Below are 17,807 nucleotides of genomic sequence, written 5' to 3'. Positions count from 1 at the left end.
TGTGTAACAATAAATTGAAAAATGAAAATTGAAATTCTATTTATTTAAAAATATTAATTTAACCCATTTACAAAACAAGTTGAGCGTAGGCTGATCTTTTTGTCACAATAGTTCCATTTATGGCATTTATGGTTTTAAAAAATATTTGGAAAATACCATGCTAAAAAGTATTATGACTTTCTTTGTACATATTTTAATACCACATGAGTGTAACAGAAAATGTGAGTGTAGGGGAAAGTGGGGCATCTTTGAAATTGTACTTTTTTCTTCCATTTTTAAAAGGAATTAAGGCTTATCATAATATAATTTAGCTTCACAATTGTTTTATGAAGCTACCACGGTAAGATCCAGTTCTGATTTTAAAATACAAAAAAAAACAAATTTCAAAGGTACCTCATTTCAAAGGTGCCTCACTTCTCCCTAAAAAAATCGACTAACTGACAATAAGCTTACTAATTTCTGTATATTACTGCTCGAACTCAAAGAGAGAGCAGATATACAATACGTTTTTTTGCAATTTGCCACTGCTCTGGAGTTTCCACGGTAAAAGATATTGACTTCCGGTTTTCGGTGATCCCCATACATTATCTCCTGACGTTTTCTCCATTTTCCCCTTAGCCCCCTACATCTCCTCCAAAACCATGTTTTTGGTTTTTCTCAAAATTGGCTCAAGCTTTTTTAATGATTTCCGTATATGTTTTAGCGGTAGTCCAGATGAACATTTCGTCCAAACATCCTATGACCGGAAAATTCGCTAGTTTGAATTATTGAAGGTCAACCACTTTGAAGGACTCGTTTTTTTACCAAATTGGTTAAATTTGGATTTTTTGGAAAGATCTGGACTTTTCTTATCAATTTATTCTAAAATTGGTCAAGTAATCGCAATTGATTTATTTTTTCGATTAGCCCTGTTTCATTTGCGCGTAAGTATGTTACTAATGACAAGACCGTTCTAGAGCCAGGGGCCTCACAACATTTCATTTTTCCATACGTTTTTGCATAGAGGCACTGAAGACTATTGGCAAGTTTTTTCCTAAAGAGAATTGATTTATTAGTCTGATATATCTCGAAATCGTGTATTAAAAGCTATCTAAAAATACATATTTCATAATGTTCGCCGAAATAATACAAGACCTTCGAGCAAATTTGTTTAAGTCGCGGTGTAATAAGCTGCAAAATTTTTACAAGGAAAAGAGAAAAATATCTTCACTTTTTATTGGGCTTGATGGGCCCCTGGTTCTAGCCAATTTTCTAGTTCAGAATTGTTTTTCACACGGTACACACCCAAAATAAATGCAAAAAGATGTTCATGGATAGTTCTATCTCGTGAGTTCGAGCATACCCCAAATCTGAGACGCTTTGCTATACCTCTTTTTCTTAACATTCGCGTTATTTACTTTATTGAGTCATTTTAATTATTTTTTTGGGATCATAATAACCAAAAATTATATTTTTATGAAATTTTAAAATTTACAATAGGAGACAAGTGGTAAAATGGATAAAACGGATAAAACTCTCGTTCTTGTAAGTTCTGAGAGTTTGAATCCAACTTTAAGCTACCAGATACACCATTTTTTTTGTTATTTAAGATGTTGGTAGTTTTGATCTCCCTGGGCATTTAATTTTATATAGCAAAGGATAGATAATCCCTGATAATGCATAGAAATCTCGCTTCCAAGAAGACCTTCTACTTCCTTCTTGAGGTAGTGTCGCATTTTTATTATTAAAAATTACATAACTTGATTAGCTATATCAAAGAATCGCTGAGGTCACAATTTCTCAGGCCAGTTCTATTTTGTCATGAAATCCAAGATGCTATAAATAGAGTATACCAACGGCACAGCAGTAGAATAATTTACATAAAATGAATTTTGCTGGATAATTTAAATTGATTAAAATAAATTAGGGGCAATTTTTCTCTATCTTTCACTCCAATCATGCGTGCGTAAGAGTTAAAATTTCCACTCTCATTTGTGATTCACTTCGGAACAGGGCAAAGAGATAGAGAGCCCCATTATTATGAAATTTGTTAAGAATTCAATTTCGATGTTGTGCCATAGAACAAAAAGGTGACGGTATTGACGTCAATATGGAGAGTTAAATGCGACAAACAACTGGTTTAACTAGGGATTCTTCACACAAATTCTTTTTTAGCACAAATGAAGAAACCGCGAAGCGATCACATTTCCATACGAGCATCTCCACTTTCAGGCATTTTTCCATGAGAGGTGGATTATCATCTCGGATCTCTCTTTTTTTTCTGCACCTCTCTATGTGGTCGCAATGAGGAAATTCAAATTTACCACCTATTCAGAAGATGCTGCCGCCAACGACGTTGTTATTTTGTCCTCTTCTGCGTTTGGCGCAATTCACTGTGTATACAATTGGTGATGTCTTATCTGTTACAAATGTATATATAAAACTACCGTGCGTAGTAAGTGAATTTAGCTATGGGAATTTCTTAGTGATATTATCAATGGAATTCTCGGAATTTCGCACCAAAAGATCCACAAGACAGAAAATTGCGATAATTTTGTTGAAAAATTCATTTATCGTGATCTTTATGAATTTCTTTTAAATTTATTTCAATTACTTTTTAATTCACCTTAAAATGTTAATTCAGTTTTGATCTTTTAAGTGCTCGCACTCCAAAGAGAGAGCAGCTATTATAATGCGCTTTTCTTCAACTTGTCACCGCTCTGGTTTGGAACTTAAACGGTAAAAGATATTAATTTCCGGTCTTCGGCGACCCTCTAATAAACATTATTTCGAGATGTTTTCTTTTCAATTTTTCGCCTTAAGCCTCATTCACATGATGAAAAAGTGCATAAGAAAAAATACATAAACCAAAATAGAGCAATCTGATTGGCTGAGGCTTACGCACTTTTGCATAGAAATTTTTCATAAAGATGATTTTATTTCTCAATTTAATTCCCAACTGTTCCCAATTTCAAATCAAACGCGCGCGACAAAAATCAGCTGTCAAATTTTCTCGGTTAACAAATAGTAATTGTAATTTCTTACTTGTTACAACTGGTGAGAGATCCTCCCCAAGGTTCTGCGCTGCGGCTCAGGTGCAACTTCTCTCCGGATGCAATGCTGACACCACACAAGCTTCCTTCAAAATCAATTCCGGACATTTCAATTCTTGAGTTCTCGTGGAAAAACAGCACTTCTATTGTTGGAGTAGTTTTTCTATGTTTTGCTGATGGTCCTGTCCTGATTCCTCCGTGTTACTGGGTTATCTTTCGGGATAACATTGTGCTCCACATGACACATCTCAAATCTGAGTCTTTCTGTACAATGCACGCGCATTCCACCGAGATATCACACACGAGGGCAATGCTTGGAATCCTTGGAATACTCTCTGCCCAAATATTCTGTATTTTTCTCTCCTCCGTAAATTTTTACCCACGAAAACAAACAAATTTGCTCCACGCGCATCGCACAATTGATTTGACAGCTGATTTTTGTCGCGCGCGCATTTGATTTGAAATTGGGAACAGTTGGGAATTAAATTGAGAATTACAAAGTAAAATTTCTCATGCAACTTTTCATCATGTGAATCCAGCTTTACTCTACTCTACATCATCCCCTTCAAAAAAATGTTCCTGGTTTATTTCGAAAACGGCTGTACACAGGAAAAAATATTTTGTAAAATTGTTCGTAAATGTTTATGAATTACTATTAGGGACTTGCGAAATGCTCGTAAATCGTATAACCTACAAAGAGGTTCGTAAAAGTTTGTACTTTTCTTACAAACATTGTTCGTAGCATGATCACTTGACGAGCAATATTTGTACTTTTACAGATATTTGTTCGTAAATATTCGTAAACACAGAAAAATGTTCGTAAAATTTTGTCATTTGTTCGTAAATTTTTGTTCGCATGGCAAAAATTTACGAAAAAATGATAAAATTTTACGAAATTTTTTTTGTATGTTTACGAACATTTACGAACAAATGTTTGCAAAAGTACAAAAAAAATGCTTTTCATATGATCATTTTACGAACAATATTTGTGAAAAAAGTATACAAACTTTTACGAAGGCTAACATTTCGTCTATACATTCGTATAACCGAAAATTCCCCCGTTTATAGTAGTGAAATTCAAAGATCAATTACTTTGGAAGGCCCATTTTGTAATCGAATTGATCAAATTTGGATTTTTTTGGCTCCGGAACACCTTTTAGATCAGAAAATTTTCATGAAGTCGAAATTCAAAAGCCTTTCTTTCTCACATGTTTTGCATATGTTTATCTCATTCTTCCTCATACCAAATTCGATTGAGCTAAATTGAATTGGAAGTGATGTTTAAGAGAAGAAGAAGAGTGCGACAGAATGAGATAGATATATGCAAAATATGTGAAAAAGAAAGAGATCCGCATTTCGATTTCATGAAATTTTCCAGATCTAAAAGGTGTGCCGGAGTCATTTGGAAAGGTTTTGAAATCATCGGTCATCGGGAATGATTCATAACTGGGACGCTTTGTCATCTCTTTTTTCTACAAATAAAACAATCAATGGCGTAATTATACAATTGTAAAGAAATATATATAAAGATTATAAAAACTGTATAAGAAAAAATTTCACGATATTTATTTCGCAGAATTTTTTGACTAAGAAATTAAAAATTAAAAATTGAGAACAGTCATCAGCGCCACACGCGGAAGAAAACAGTGCCCTCATGCGGTCAAAGAAGTTGTCAATGAAGAGTTCATTCCCGATTATCGACTGCAATTTCCTTGCTTTCAATACTTAGCGATTTTTTTTAGTGAAAATAACTGTGGTTCGAAAGTTTTCATTCATCTTTTGCCAATATACAGTCTAACTGAAATAATAAAAAAATGTCATAGACATTTTAAAACCTAATCCGGAAAAATAAACGTTTTGAAAATCCTTACAAATTCAAAAATACAAAAATTGGAATTTAGTTCCCTGGATATTAATAGACTATAACCACAAGAATTCTCTCAATTTTACAAATAAATTTATCAACAACATAAAAGAAGTGTTATGTGAGAAAGAGATCTTAAGAATGTTTAATTGATACTTGCTGAAATTATGTTTTAATTCACGTTCTTTGAATTATCCTACCTTTTCGTAATTGTTTTTTTTGATTATATTGCTTGAACTTATAGCAATATTTATGGTTCAATGGACTGGTAATAATAATAAAAAGATTCCATCGTAAATCTATTAGTATGGCAATTAAAACACCATTTAATTAATGATCGTCTTAAACGTTTATTCTCAAAATCATTCACATGTATTTTATTGATTGGTGTTTACGGCAAAAAAAACTCACAAAAGGAAGATTGATAGCTTTCAATAAGCATTAACATGAAAGCTTTGATTTGAAATTCTAACATGAGGATCTCCAGACACTGAATAAATATCTTAGAATAGAATGTGTGTTTCTTTGCCAAACAACATGCGTTGTTCGCAAATAAAAATAGAAATGAAAATCTTAAACAAGTCTCCAAAAAAGTGTTACATTGTCATGTAATCTGAAATGTTGATCTAAAAGTCTAAAGTCATTTGAAACATTGAAACATAGACAATTAAATAAATATTGATGTGAAAGATGCTAATCTTATGTGAAATTTTGCTCTTTTTGATCAAAACCGACAAGGCATTTTTTCCTGCCAACATTGTATATTCTATACTTACTCAAAGTTAATTTGCCCATTGCGTGAATTTGTCATTTATATTTCAATGTAATCGGATTGATCAGATTGCGAATTTTAAATTTGCCTTTTGGATGATGAATGTGATAAATTTGAGATGGAGAAAATTGTTAAGGAGAAAAAAAAGGCATAACAAGCCGAATTACATACAAATTGTCGCGATGGTAAGTTGTGAGTGCGTCGAAAAATGGTCAGATCAACTATCGAAGATCGTGAAGGCAAGTATCCCTTTTTGGGGTCCGTTGGAATCATCGAGCCAAAAACTGTTGTTAATTTCTTCGTCGTTTGCTCCCCATACGTGAATTTGTGGCGGCGTTGAAAACATGTCAATTGACATGTATGTAATATTATAAGCTTCCCGCTGAAAGAGGAAAAAAAAGTGAGATCACAAAAATCCATGAAAATATGTACTAATAAAAAATTAACTGATTCTCACCGTCACAGTTTCAATGATTGCAATAAATTTTATTTCTCTGCCCCAGAGAGATCGCGAAAGAAGGGAAAATAAATTAATCAATTCCCACCAGTTGGGAATGCCATCAAGAAAGTCTTGTAGAACATACAATATAAATTAATTACAACAACGCAATTGTCATCATTTGTGTGCAACGATCATAAAAGAGGCGGATCAACATTTCATGGGGATACGGAGACTTAAAAACAGCGTCAACGAGATATGTAACAGAAATTGTATGTAATTAACATTCTCATTAAATTAAATATCAGTGCAATGGAGTCAATTTCTCGGAGGGGCAAATGAATGCCTCTTAAGTTTTATCTCGCCAACTTTAGCTCTCTATTGGTGGAGCTTTAATTTCGACTGCAATTAAAAACATATCCATTAAAAACCAAAATTTATTAACTCCATTTATTCTTGAATGCCACAAAGATTTCTGTTCCAAATGAAAATCAATTTTTGATCAACACGAAAGAAGGTGTTGTCAATCGATATGTTTTCTTAATGAAGAGATATTGACACTCCTCAATTTCAAATTGATTACAACTACCTAAGAGACAAATGATTTGCATAAACGATATAAACAAATTAAAAATTTTCAAACTGCAAAAATGTTTGTGTGCTTCAAAATGAAATAATTAGGGGAAACTGGGGCAGTAGTTAACACGGGGCAATGCATAACAATGCTTTTAATTAAATACTAAATTTCAGTGGACGAGACCAATGTGAATTTATATATAGATTGTATTGGGATCCTTGTTTCCTGAACAAATAGTCGACATAAGCTCGAGTAATGCCCAACGCACAATAACTTTTGTTTAGTAAACATGTTTTTGACATTTCAATGAGAGTTAGTAAGATCTAGATCTAGTCATTTCGCTCGTTCTCATGGGAAATTTTGAAAACATGTTTACAAACAAAAGTTATTGTGCGCTGGTCATAATGCCCAACGCACAATAACTTTTGTTTAGTAAACATGTTTTTGACATTTCAATGAGAGTGAGTGAGATCTAGATCTAGTCATCTCGCTCATTCTCAGAGGAAATTTTGAAAACATGTTTACAAACAAAAGTTATTGTGCGTTGGGCATAATGTACACATAAATATCAGTGTTTACAAGTACCAGCTGTTTACTACTGTCCCAGTTTCCCCTAAAATAGGATGTAAATTTGTAATTTTGTTTAAAACTATTGTTGCCTAACTCTACTTTCTTTTTCAATTCTAAAGCATTTTTTGGCATTCATTTTCGATTTAGACTTTAAGTAAATAATATTTTCGAAATTTAGTATCCGTTACAATAAAACTGATACAAGGCAGAATGAGCCATTACCAAATGAAAAAAAATCAAAACCTTTGGATCAGTATGTCTTTTTGGGATGGACCAAATCCTCCTTAACTTTATTTCTTTATTTCCTTCAGTATACCTTTATAATAACTTACAAAATATGTAAAAAAAGAAGTGCAGAAATTAAACTTGACTAATAAAAATTAAATTTGATCGGAAAACCTACAACTTTGCAAAAAAAGATAATTTTAATAACCATCTAAGATGGTTTCGGGTAAAGTAATAAATTCTTTAATTTTTATTGCCAAAACTTGTGATAATTTCACTGCTTTAAAAGTTGTAAATTAAGTTCTGCTTTATTTTTTAATTACCAAAATTATTTTTTTACTTCTCATTTCTACAGTGCCATAAAAAAATCGAGAATTTTTACTTGAAGTAGAATAAATGCAAAGATTACATTCCAACTCCAACAAAATTGGATTTGTTGAAGAATATAGGTCCCTAATGTTACAAAATCTAGCTTAAATTTACAAAGATGGTAAGAATGGTTGTGTCAGGATTTCATGGGTTGAGTAAGCAAGCCCAATCTGAATAAAAGATTGTACTTTTACTCAAAAAAGTTGAAAATTGTTCAAGAAGAGCGTATTTCAAAAATCATTAATGTTTTAATTAGATAGACACATGCTGATCCTGGAGAATACTCAGCTCAAAAAATTTGGCGGTAAAGGATCAGCCCAAAAGAAGATCAGCCTGATCCTCCAAATTATGGGCTGATCCGTGAGTGTATCGACATTAATCCTCATTTTCCGGGCTGATCCCTATGCCGATCCTTGTGTCTATTTTGGGCGGCTCTTTGATCTTGAATTTGAATTTTATATGGGTCAAAAGATTGAAAAAATGCAAAAAACAGTATTTTTAAAAAAATAATATGCAACCTCGTAGCCAGATAAGTCTTGACTACCCATGAAATTTTAAGAGCAATCCAATCATTCTTACGATTTTCTCAATTTGAGCTTGATTTTTGTAGGATAGAGATTGAGACAAAACAACTGACTCTGAATTTTTGGAACAGATATCATGGTATCACTATCAAAGATACTTACAATGCGTTTATCAATTCTCTGAGTCAAAATCCTGGGGCTGCGATATTTAAATGTACTCATGCCTCATCACCATAAATTTTGACAATTTTATGTATATATATCCTGTCTTGATTTTCTATAAAATTAAACAATTGACGACGTAGATTTTTTCCGGCAGTATCTCTGGACGATTTTCCTTTTTTAACTTCTTGAAACTTGCCATTAAAAATAGGATTTATCATTATCATTTAAAAATAGGAGAAAAAAGCTCTATTTTGAAGATGCTCCAATTCCAAGGTGTCCACCTCTCCCTATTAAGGGAAAGTACTCTCCCTTAGAACGTTTCATGCCTTCAAATAATGTGAAATTTTTCCTAAGAAAATTACACATTTCTATTAAATATTAGTTAGATTATAAATTATTGTTAATTATGTAATAAATATGTGTAAGTTATCTTAGGAAAATAAAAGAAAATGCACATTATTCGAAGGCATGAACATTCCAAGGGAGAGTACTTTCCCCTATCATATATACCCTATTAGCCAATGCTATACTAAAGATCCACATGAAGAGAAAAATATTAAAATTTTTAATAACTCGTGAAACTATCGATTTCTTCTCCACACTTTTTCTGAAACAAAAATGTACAATATCTGTAGAAAGGTACAAACCTAATCTAGTAATATTATCCTAACTAACTGATGATCAACTTTTGATTAACTTTTGATCAACTGTTGGTCGACTAACAGATGATCAATTTTTGATCAACTGTTGATCGATTAATAGATGATCAACTTTTAATCAACTGTCGATTAAAGTTGGTCAAAAATTGATAAAGGTCGATTGATCTGTTGATAATATCAAAAAAATATTGAAAAACCAACAATTGATAGAATCAATCAACTTAACATAAGCTCCAATATATTAACTTGGTAATCAATTTTATATGAAAAATCAACTTTTTTATCAACTGAATTAATGGAAGAGCACCAGCGATCGGCAGTGTTTCTCGGATCGTCAGGTTCTTACCATATTGTTGCATCAATTCAAATGAATTTTTAAAAATCATTAGCTATTTTTTACCATTTAATTGTCACAAGAATGCAGTGCATTAGGGTAAAGTGTATAATTTGGAATTAGTGTTACATGTTGGACAATTCGCCGGTACAAGTTGGACATGGCTTTTTTCTTGATAAATACAGTACAAAATTTGTTTTGAAGCACAAGGAACCAAATTATAAAACTAAAGCATTAAAAATATACAAATAAAAATGAAGTACTAAATTTATCAAGACGAAAAGCCCTGTCCAAATTGTACCATTGTCCAACTTGTACCACTGTCCAACTTGTACCACTTTACCCTAGTTCAGATTTAATTTATAAAACTAATTTTCCGTGAGACACCTCATTAAATTCGTGACGATACGAGGTATAGAGTACATAGTTACGATTACATCTATTTTATATTAATTCATTGAAATACACAGATATAATTAAATGGATCACTAATATACCGATTAGCATACACAAAAATACCAAATACTATATTGAGGCTTTTATTTTCAACTAAATGCCGAGCATGTCTCTTAACATTTCCGATCCGGGGTACTCTTCCCTTATCAACTATTTTTCTCTGTGTGGATTATCTGTTTCGTAACTTGGGGCTCTGTAAGTCTTTTCAAGTTGTAGATTGTAGATTGTAGAAAGTATTCTAGGATATTATGCAGTTATGTTGAGCAGATAGTGAACTCTGCATGTCTAGAAGTTTAACCCCTACCAATTTCGTTTATTGCTCCGATCCAGAAATTGAGTAGATTACTCAATCGGATAATCTGGAAATCCTTGAAGTCTATGGTGTTTTGTCCAAAAGTTACGCATCTAAGTGAAGATAGCATTGGATAGTTTCCTAAAAAGAGCTCCACTGTTTCATGAGCAGCTTTGCACCATCTGCATATCGGGCGGTCAACGAGGTTCATCTTCAAGTTAATATACTTAGTTTCAATTTTAAGACAAAAAAAAATTTTAGCACCCTTTTCTCAAGCTTTAGGTATAGGCCTCAAAATTTAATAAGCTTTTGATTTACTTTTTTTTCCTTTTAAAAACGAATTCAACCAAATTCATTCAAATTACTTAATGAAACAATCCCTCTTATATAATTTTGAATACTTTAAAGTAATTTGAATATTAGTGTTGAAACAGTAGAAATTTGTCAAATATTTAATTTTTGAATGCGAAAATCAACTTAATACTTCCCATACGAAGAAAAATAAATAATTCCATTCAAATTGATTGATTCACTAAATATTTGAGTTTGGTGACAGAGAGTCATAATACGGTTATATCATGAAACAATAAAATAATAATAAGTAATAAAGACATCTAAGTGTGGGGAAAAGCAATAACCACAAAATATAGTTTACAAATTTTCAATGGTTAATTGAACATTGATGAATCATCAGAAGCTTCTGTGATACTAGTTACATGTGTAGGTAGGTATATTATACTACTAAATAAACCAGATGTAAAAATGAAAACAATACGAAATCCACTTGTATACGCAATCGATTTTATGAAAAAGCAATCAATCAAATTTTTCGATAGATCATTGTACACTTGTGTTAATTTCAAAAGAAGCAATTTATCAATGTGATTATTTGTGTTGCTTGAAGAGGAAAATGAAAAGATAATGATAAATTGAAAATCTAAGGTAAGAATTAAAATTAGTTCATTAGGTGTTGTGAGATTGGGAGTGTCACAAAAGTTAGTAGTCAAGTAGTCAATAAGGGTCCGTTTAAATAGGGGCCTTTTTGAATGTATTCTCTATGCAATGAACTGATAAGTATTTGATAATCTTCCTTTGTGGTTGGTTCCTGAGAAGAAATCTCTCTACTGTCTCTGACGTTGTAATACCTTCTATTGTGCCTGGCTGAGACATGCTTTACGTAGTATTCCAACAGACGACGACGTAGTGATTTTATCTCAGGAATGAACCACTAAGGAGGATTTTCCAATACTCTCCAGTGATGCGTAGAAGACGAGTGCATTTTATATATTATATTATATTATCATTTAAACAAGTCTTAACAATACAGTTATCAGCCCCTGTGTCTAGCTCACGTGTCCCACAATATGAGAAGATACTTTACTATCTCATAGTTGTTTTTGTTAGCGATCTTGGTGGAAAAGTGTCGGAAGCAAATTAGCAAATGTTTTGACATGCGAAATTTGTAATTTCAATTTGAAGCTGCGAAAGAGGTGACGGTGTGCATTTCAGATGAATGTTGGAAAATGCAAGATGAATGAGGCACGTGTCGAATGACGCTGAAGGAGTACACATCATTACGAGATATTATTTCACGGAGCAATAAAACACAGAGATTGCGGAAAGTTAATCAGTATCCACTTGGTAGCTTTCATGGACCTTTTATAGGCATTTATATGGCAATTTATTGTGTGTATTTTGTGTGAAGTACAATTATTTTATTGACATCTTACTGAATCTATGGAAGCGAGTGAGATATCAAAGTAAATGGTATCACCTTGAGAAAGATATATATATATCACATCAGCCCACGATGGAAGTACATTCTGTGCACCATCCACTTCTCTTTCCCTGGGATTGAGTGACAATATCTACGTGGTCCTTCCTTTTATGGATGCATCGAAAAGAGTATGACGACCATCGAAATAATATAGCACATACTAAATTTATGTTATTTTTTTCACTGAACTTCTCTCTTTCTCGAATAATTGTCCCTCGTTGGCACATTTGTGTTAATCGAAAAGACGAAAATAATCAATTTTATTGGTGTTGCATGTCAAGTGCAGTAAATTGATTAATTTCTGCTCTCAATTGAGTGAGACACATTAAAAAAAATATATAAGGCAAAAATAAACTCTCCGCAGTGATCAAAAAATGGCAATGCAAATTTTTAATAAATTTTCTTTTCTCTGATTCTACATACAGCCATCGGGATGGCGAAAATTGCGCAATATTGTCCAGTGGACACCATTCTTCCAAACCTACAAGAAACAGAGGTATCCATGGGTACAGCTAGCAGGACATCAGGGAAATTTCAAAGCGGGACCAGACCAAGGAACAGTATTAAAAAAGCTCTGCCCCAAGGAGGAAATGTGTTTCCAGGTAAGAGTCGTGCTTATCAATTGCTCATGTTAAGATTTATTGTTTTAAATTTATATCTTGCTAAGACTATATCGTTTTACGAGGCATATCACAGTCGCTTTTCACGTGAAATATCTTCCTATTTAGCTAATCTTTTGTGTTGCACACATTATAAAATATTTTTATATAAACACTCATATTTCCGTGCAATAATGATAACATTTTATTGAGCAAGCTTTTCTGAGATTACAAGTCAAGAAAATGTGATAAAGTTCATAAAATTTCGTCATATACTTTATTAAATATCATTTATAATTCCAATAAAGTACGTTAAATCTGAGAAACAATTAATTGCAAACAGTCTTCAGACTTCAGGTTTGGCTTAATTCTCGATGGTCTGGTATTTATAAACAAAAGTAGTTGCATTGATTTTTTTTCAAATTAATTAGTTAAATTATCTTCATTAAATAACAATCTTAAGTAAAAATTCATATAAAATTTTGTTTACTATGAAACGGTATTGAATAAACGAGCAGTAAAAAGTTAAAATTGATCAGTAACAAAAAAATTTGAAACAGTGATATTATCGTCCAAATTTTGGCAAAGGGAAAATAAAGGGCTTTTCACTCTATATGGAACAATTTTAAATGTTAAATATGTAAATTAGGTTCATTTTTGTAAAGATTTAAGTTTTTTACTGACCATAATTAGATATTTTACTGCTCTTTTTTAATTTTGTACTGCCCATTTAGAATTTTTTACTGATCGTTTGTTTTTTGCCCTATGAAACTAGAACAATTAAGCTGTATGCATAAACGTGAAATCTAAAGACCCTTTAAATTAATTGCATAATACAACATGCAATAAAAACAGTCATTTATAAAGTTGTAGAGTTTTCCAAAATGATTCCTTAAAAAAGACGAACATTTTCAGTTAAGAACATGGCCAAGTTTGAAGACTTATTTCAAATTTTCTCTTTGGTACTATATAACAATATCAAAACATTTACATTTTTTTCTAAATTCTAACAAAATCAATCAACTTATAATTTAATTTCATATCAAACACATATCGTATCATATCATATCACACTTACACATTAAAATTTTAATGTCATTAATTGTCGCTTGTGAGCGTTCAAATATGTTGTTTGTGTCTTTCAGTCACTTAATATTTGGGGTTTTTTCTATTTATTGATAAAGAATTGGACTTGGCCTGCAAAAATAAGTTTAAATTTACCTAAAGCATAAATATTTTTCACATTAAAAAATTAAAGAGAAAATCGCATTAATTTTTCGCATTAATGCTATAAAACAATTTATATCAAATTTTGCGGGCCAAGTCTACCTTTATATCAACAAATAGATCAAATTTTGAATATAAAATGATTCAAACACACAAATTACACATTTGGACTCTCAAAAGCGACAATTAATGTGAATCATATTAAAATTTTAATGTGCAAGTGTGATGATAACATAGTTAAACTACCAGAAGTTTATTGAATATTTCTAAATAGATATGATTATGAATGCATCACATTTAAACAGGGATTGGAAAAACGTTTCAGCTTAGTGAGCGTCTCATATTTAAAATCGAAAATAAATAAAAGATTTTTTAATAAATTTAAATTGAGAAAACTTCTTCATAAAACATAAAAATTCGCGAATCTAAAAGATAATATTGTCGATTTCGTCATTGTTTAGGTAATCAATAAATTTTCACAGAAAATGTCTCATAGGTACACTTATCAGAATTTCAATTTCCAATCACTCATATAAAGACTATGCTCACGTCTCTCCATACAGATCGCTTTTCTTCATAGAAGTTATTCCTATATTATTTTCAGATACTCATGAAAGACGTTCTGAGACCCTATGTTCCTGAGTACAAAGGACAAGTAACGAGCGACGATGGTGAATGTGAGGAATTTCTTCATTGTTTCTTGTTGTTTTGCGCTTAGAAAAGGAGGAAGCTCACAAAGTGTGTTTATTTTAAAATAGTTTACCTTCAACTGCAAGATCTGCTAAGTGACTTTTACCAGCCGTGCGTGATGGACTGCAAAATTGGCGTACGGACGTATCTGGAGGAAGAACTGTCGAAAGCCAAAGAGAAGCCTAAGCTGCGAAAAGATATGTACGAGAAGATGATTCAGATTGACCCAAATGCCCCAACTGAAGATGAGAATCGCGTCAAAGGTGTCACAAAGCCACGATATATGGTGTGGCGCGAGACAATCTCCAGCACTGCAACACTTGGCTTTCGGATAGAGGTGAGCTTTATAGAGTTCGTGTCCATTGCTAATTGGCAGAAACATGCCAATGATCTACATAGTGTATTGTTATAGATTTAGGTAAATGGTCTTTCTCACGATTGTGGCTACCTGTAATGAAGGTGGAAAGTTCACAAAAAAAAACATGCCAAAGATCGTGAGTTAATTGTTTCCGACTAATGAACAGAATCTCCCTGGGCGATCACCCTCATGATCGCAAGAATGTGCGTGCGTGTTGGACGTTGTCGGTAAAATTCCTTTGCGGACTTTCTGGTTTCTCTCCCAATAGAAATTCCAAAACGTACACCCATTCAATTGTGATCGAATTAAAGGAATTTGAACAGTGAATTTCTCTCCCAAACCCAATCACTTTTAATTCATGATCTTTATCAAAATTTTCACAGTTATTGGAAATTGTCTTTAAACTCACATCTTTAGGATGCAAAACTGTGAATATACTTAGATACTTAGGACGATTTAGGTTTCAAGAGAACGATAAAAATAACACTTACAAAATAATAATAATAATAAATTATAATAAGTAATTTATTATTATTAAACATTAAACAGCTTACATAAAATGCTGAAACTTAGCGAGATAAATTAGTTAGAAAAAAATAGGATGAAAAGTCTTAATTTTCAGCACTTGGGTAATCGTTGGGTAGAGCAAATGGAATCGTGAAATTCCAGAACTCTGTCAAACATCCTAATTTTATTCAATCACCGTTAGTGTCGCTTTAAACAAAAAAAATTAAAATTGAATATCTTGGAAATATGATAAAATTTTATTGTAGTTTATAGGGGAGACTGGGGCAATTTTGTCAAAACACATATTTAATTCTTTCACGAGCTCTGACAAAACTTAAACGTTTTGAGCATATTCTTATAGGAAATTTACTGCTCTACAACATTGCAGAAGACTATTTTCCTCTATCTCGAAAGAAATGTGATTTCCGAATCATTTTCTAAATGTCGATTTTGTGGAGATTCTCAAAATTGCTGGGGAAAATTTTGTCAGTCTTCGGATAATTTGTGACGTTTTACTCTCGCAAACGTTAAAAATATCAAATAGACATATTTTTATAGGAAATTTATTCCTCTACAACTTTGTCGAAGATAATTTTTCTCTATCTTAAGGAGAAATGTGCTTAAATTGAGCTAATCAGTATTGATATTTTCTGTAAGCCAAATATTCCAAAAATAGGGCTCAAAATTTCATTTATTTTTTATCTTACATAATCCTTCCTCGAATCCCTTGAAACTTTTTAAGTTTAAGAAGGTTCATGAAGGCTATCTAAAAATTTCAAGCCTCAGTCTCTTTTATTTTAGGAAATAGTGAATATTGAAATTTTCGTTTTGACAAATTTTGCCCCAGTCTCCCCTACTGAGACCATTTGGACAAAGATAAACGCAAAACGAATAAACTAATAAATGAGGAGTCAAATTAATAAAGTTCAATTAAATGGAGTTCAGATATGATGTTTGTCAAACAGTTATAGTGTTCTGTATGTCCAGAACCAATAAAACTTTTACATATTTAAAAAAACGTTTAAATACATATAAGACTGCGGTCATTATAGGCTATAAGCTAATAAGATCTTATAGGTAAAGTGGAATACAAAACATTTTTTAAATAAAACATTTTTTAAATAAATTTTTTAAACAAATTCGATTATAGGTATGTGAAGAAAATTTATTTGGCTTAATTTTTCTATTAAAAAACGTGACGCTTCTTTAATTTACAAAATTGTGGGAAAAATAATAGAATATTCTTTCAAAAAATTTTAGAAATAACTCGTCTTAAGAACATTTTTACCTAAAGGGTTTTCATTGGATCTTATAACTCATATCTTTTATTGGATCTTATGAGCCTTATAAAAGGCCCAAAATTCTTTAATTATTATTTAGTTTAAATAAAAGCGTTGTGTGAAATTCAATTTTAAAAATTTTCAAAATAGGCCCTTAAAAGAACATTAAAAGTTTTGATTAACTTTTCTTAAAGGAAGCTATAATGTCTTGGAAGAACTTTTAGGGAATAAGGTAAAGTGCCCTCAAGTTGACCGGTTTCTCAATTCGACCGGTAAAGTTATTTATTCAATTTATTTATATTTGCACTAATATTTGGCATATGATCTAACATTAATAGGTCAATTATTCCATAAATAAATACGAATCAGTGACAATTTTATAGAAATTCACCATCAAACATTCAAAAATTGACCACCGGTCGAGTCGAGGAACAGGTCGACTCGAGGGTACTTTACCATATCTAGCTAGACATCAGATCCCAAAATAATAAAAATAGAATTAGCATTGAATTTTTAAAAGTAATTTTCAAAAAGTTTTTAAATTTCGATTTTAAGAAAAGTTTTCTTGCTGCTTTTACCAAACATTCAGCTCACAAAATTCGCCGAAATATTGGTTTTAAATTGATCTCCGTGGAGTTCGAGCGTAAAAAAAAGCTCAAATTAATAAAAATTGAAGTTTTTTGTATGTTCAAAGAAATTCTCGTTCTTTGCATTCAAAAACAATTCCATTTGAGGATAATACTCCAATTTGACCTCTCTCTTACGAAAATTCTGATTACAACCAATCCATATAAAATAGTAATCATAGGACAAGGTGTAGCACTACCCTTCCTTGCTAACAAAACTTTTATTGATATCTCGGGGTCCCTCTGAACTATTTGCTGACGGAGCCTTTCACCCATATCCGGCATTTATTTTCACCTGAGAAAAAATGCTGATATAGATTTCTGATTTTTTTTAATTTAATTTTTCGCAGGGTATCAAAAAGGCAGATGGTACAAGCTCAAAAGACTTTAAGACCACAAAGTCACGAGAACAAATCCTCCAGTCGTTTAGAGATTTTTGTGAAAGTTTTCCACATGCAGTGGTAA

At 31.9% G+C, this 17,807-nt stretch overlaps 1 protein-coding gene across 10 annotated transcripts in view; it reads left to right on the top strand.

Moving 5' to 3' along the window:
* LOC129810317 (inositol-trisphosphate 3-kinase B) overlaps positions 1-17,807 on the top strand; it is a 35,690-nt gene that overhangs the window by 15,820 nt on the left and 2,063 nt on the right. For all 10 annotated transcript variants that reach the window (XM_055860703.1, XM_055860699.1, XM_055860693.1 and 7 more), the window contains 4 exons: positions 12,481-12,657; positions 14,486-14,558; positions 14,640-14,908; positions 17,693-17,803. In XM_055860703.1, the coding sequence (XP_055716678.1) occupies positions 12,481-12,657; positions 14,486-14,558; positions 14,640-14,908; positions 17,693-17,803 (630 nt within the window). The remainder of the gene's footprint in view (positions 1-12,480; positions 12,658-14,485; positions 14,559-14,639; positions 14,909-17,692; positions 17,804-17,807) is intronic.

Source organism: Phlebotomus papatasi, chromosome 1, assembly GCF_024763615.1.
Source record: "Phlebotomus papatasi isolate M1 chromosome 1, Ppap_2.1, whole genome shotgun sequence".
Classification (NCBI taxonomy): domain Eukaryota; kingdom Metazoa; phylum Arthropoda; class Insecta; order Diptera; family Psychodidae; genus Phlebotomus; species Phlebotomus papatasi.
The sequence above is the reverse complement of the archived record's forward strand: the minus strand, read 5'-3'. Positions and strand labels throughout refer to the sequence as shown.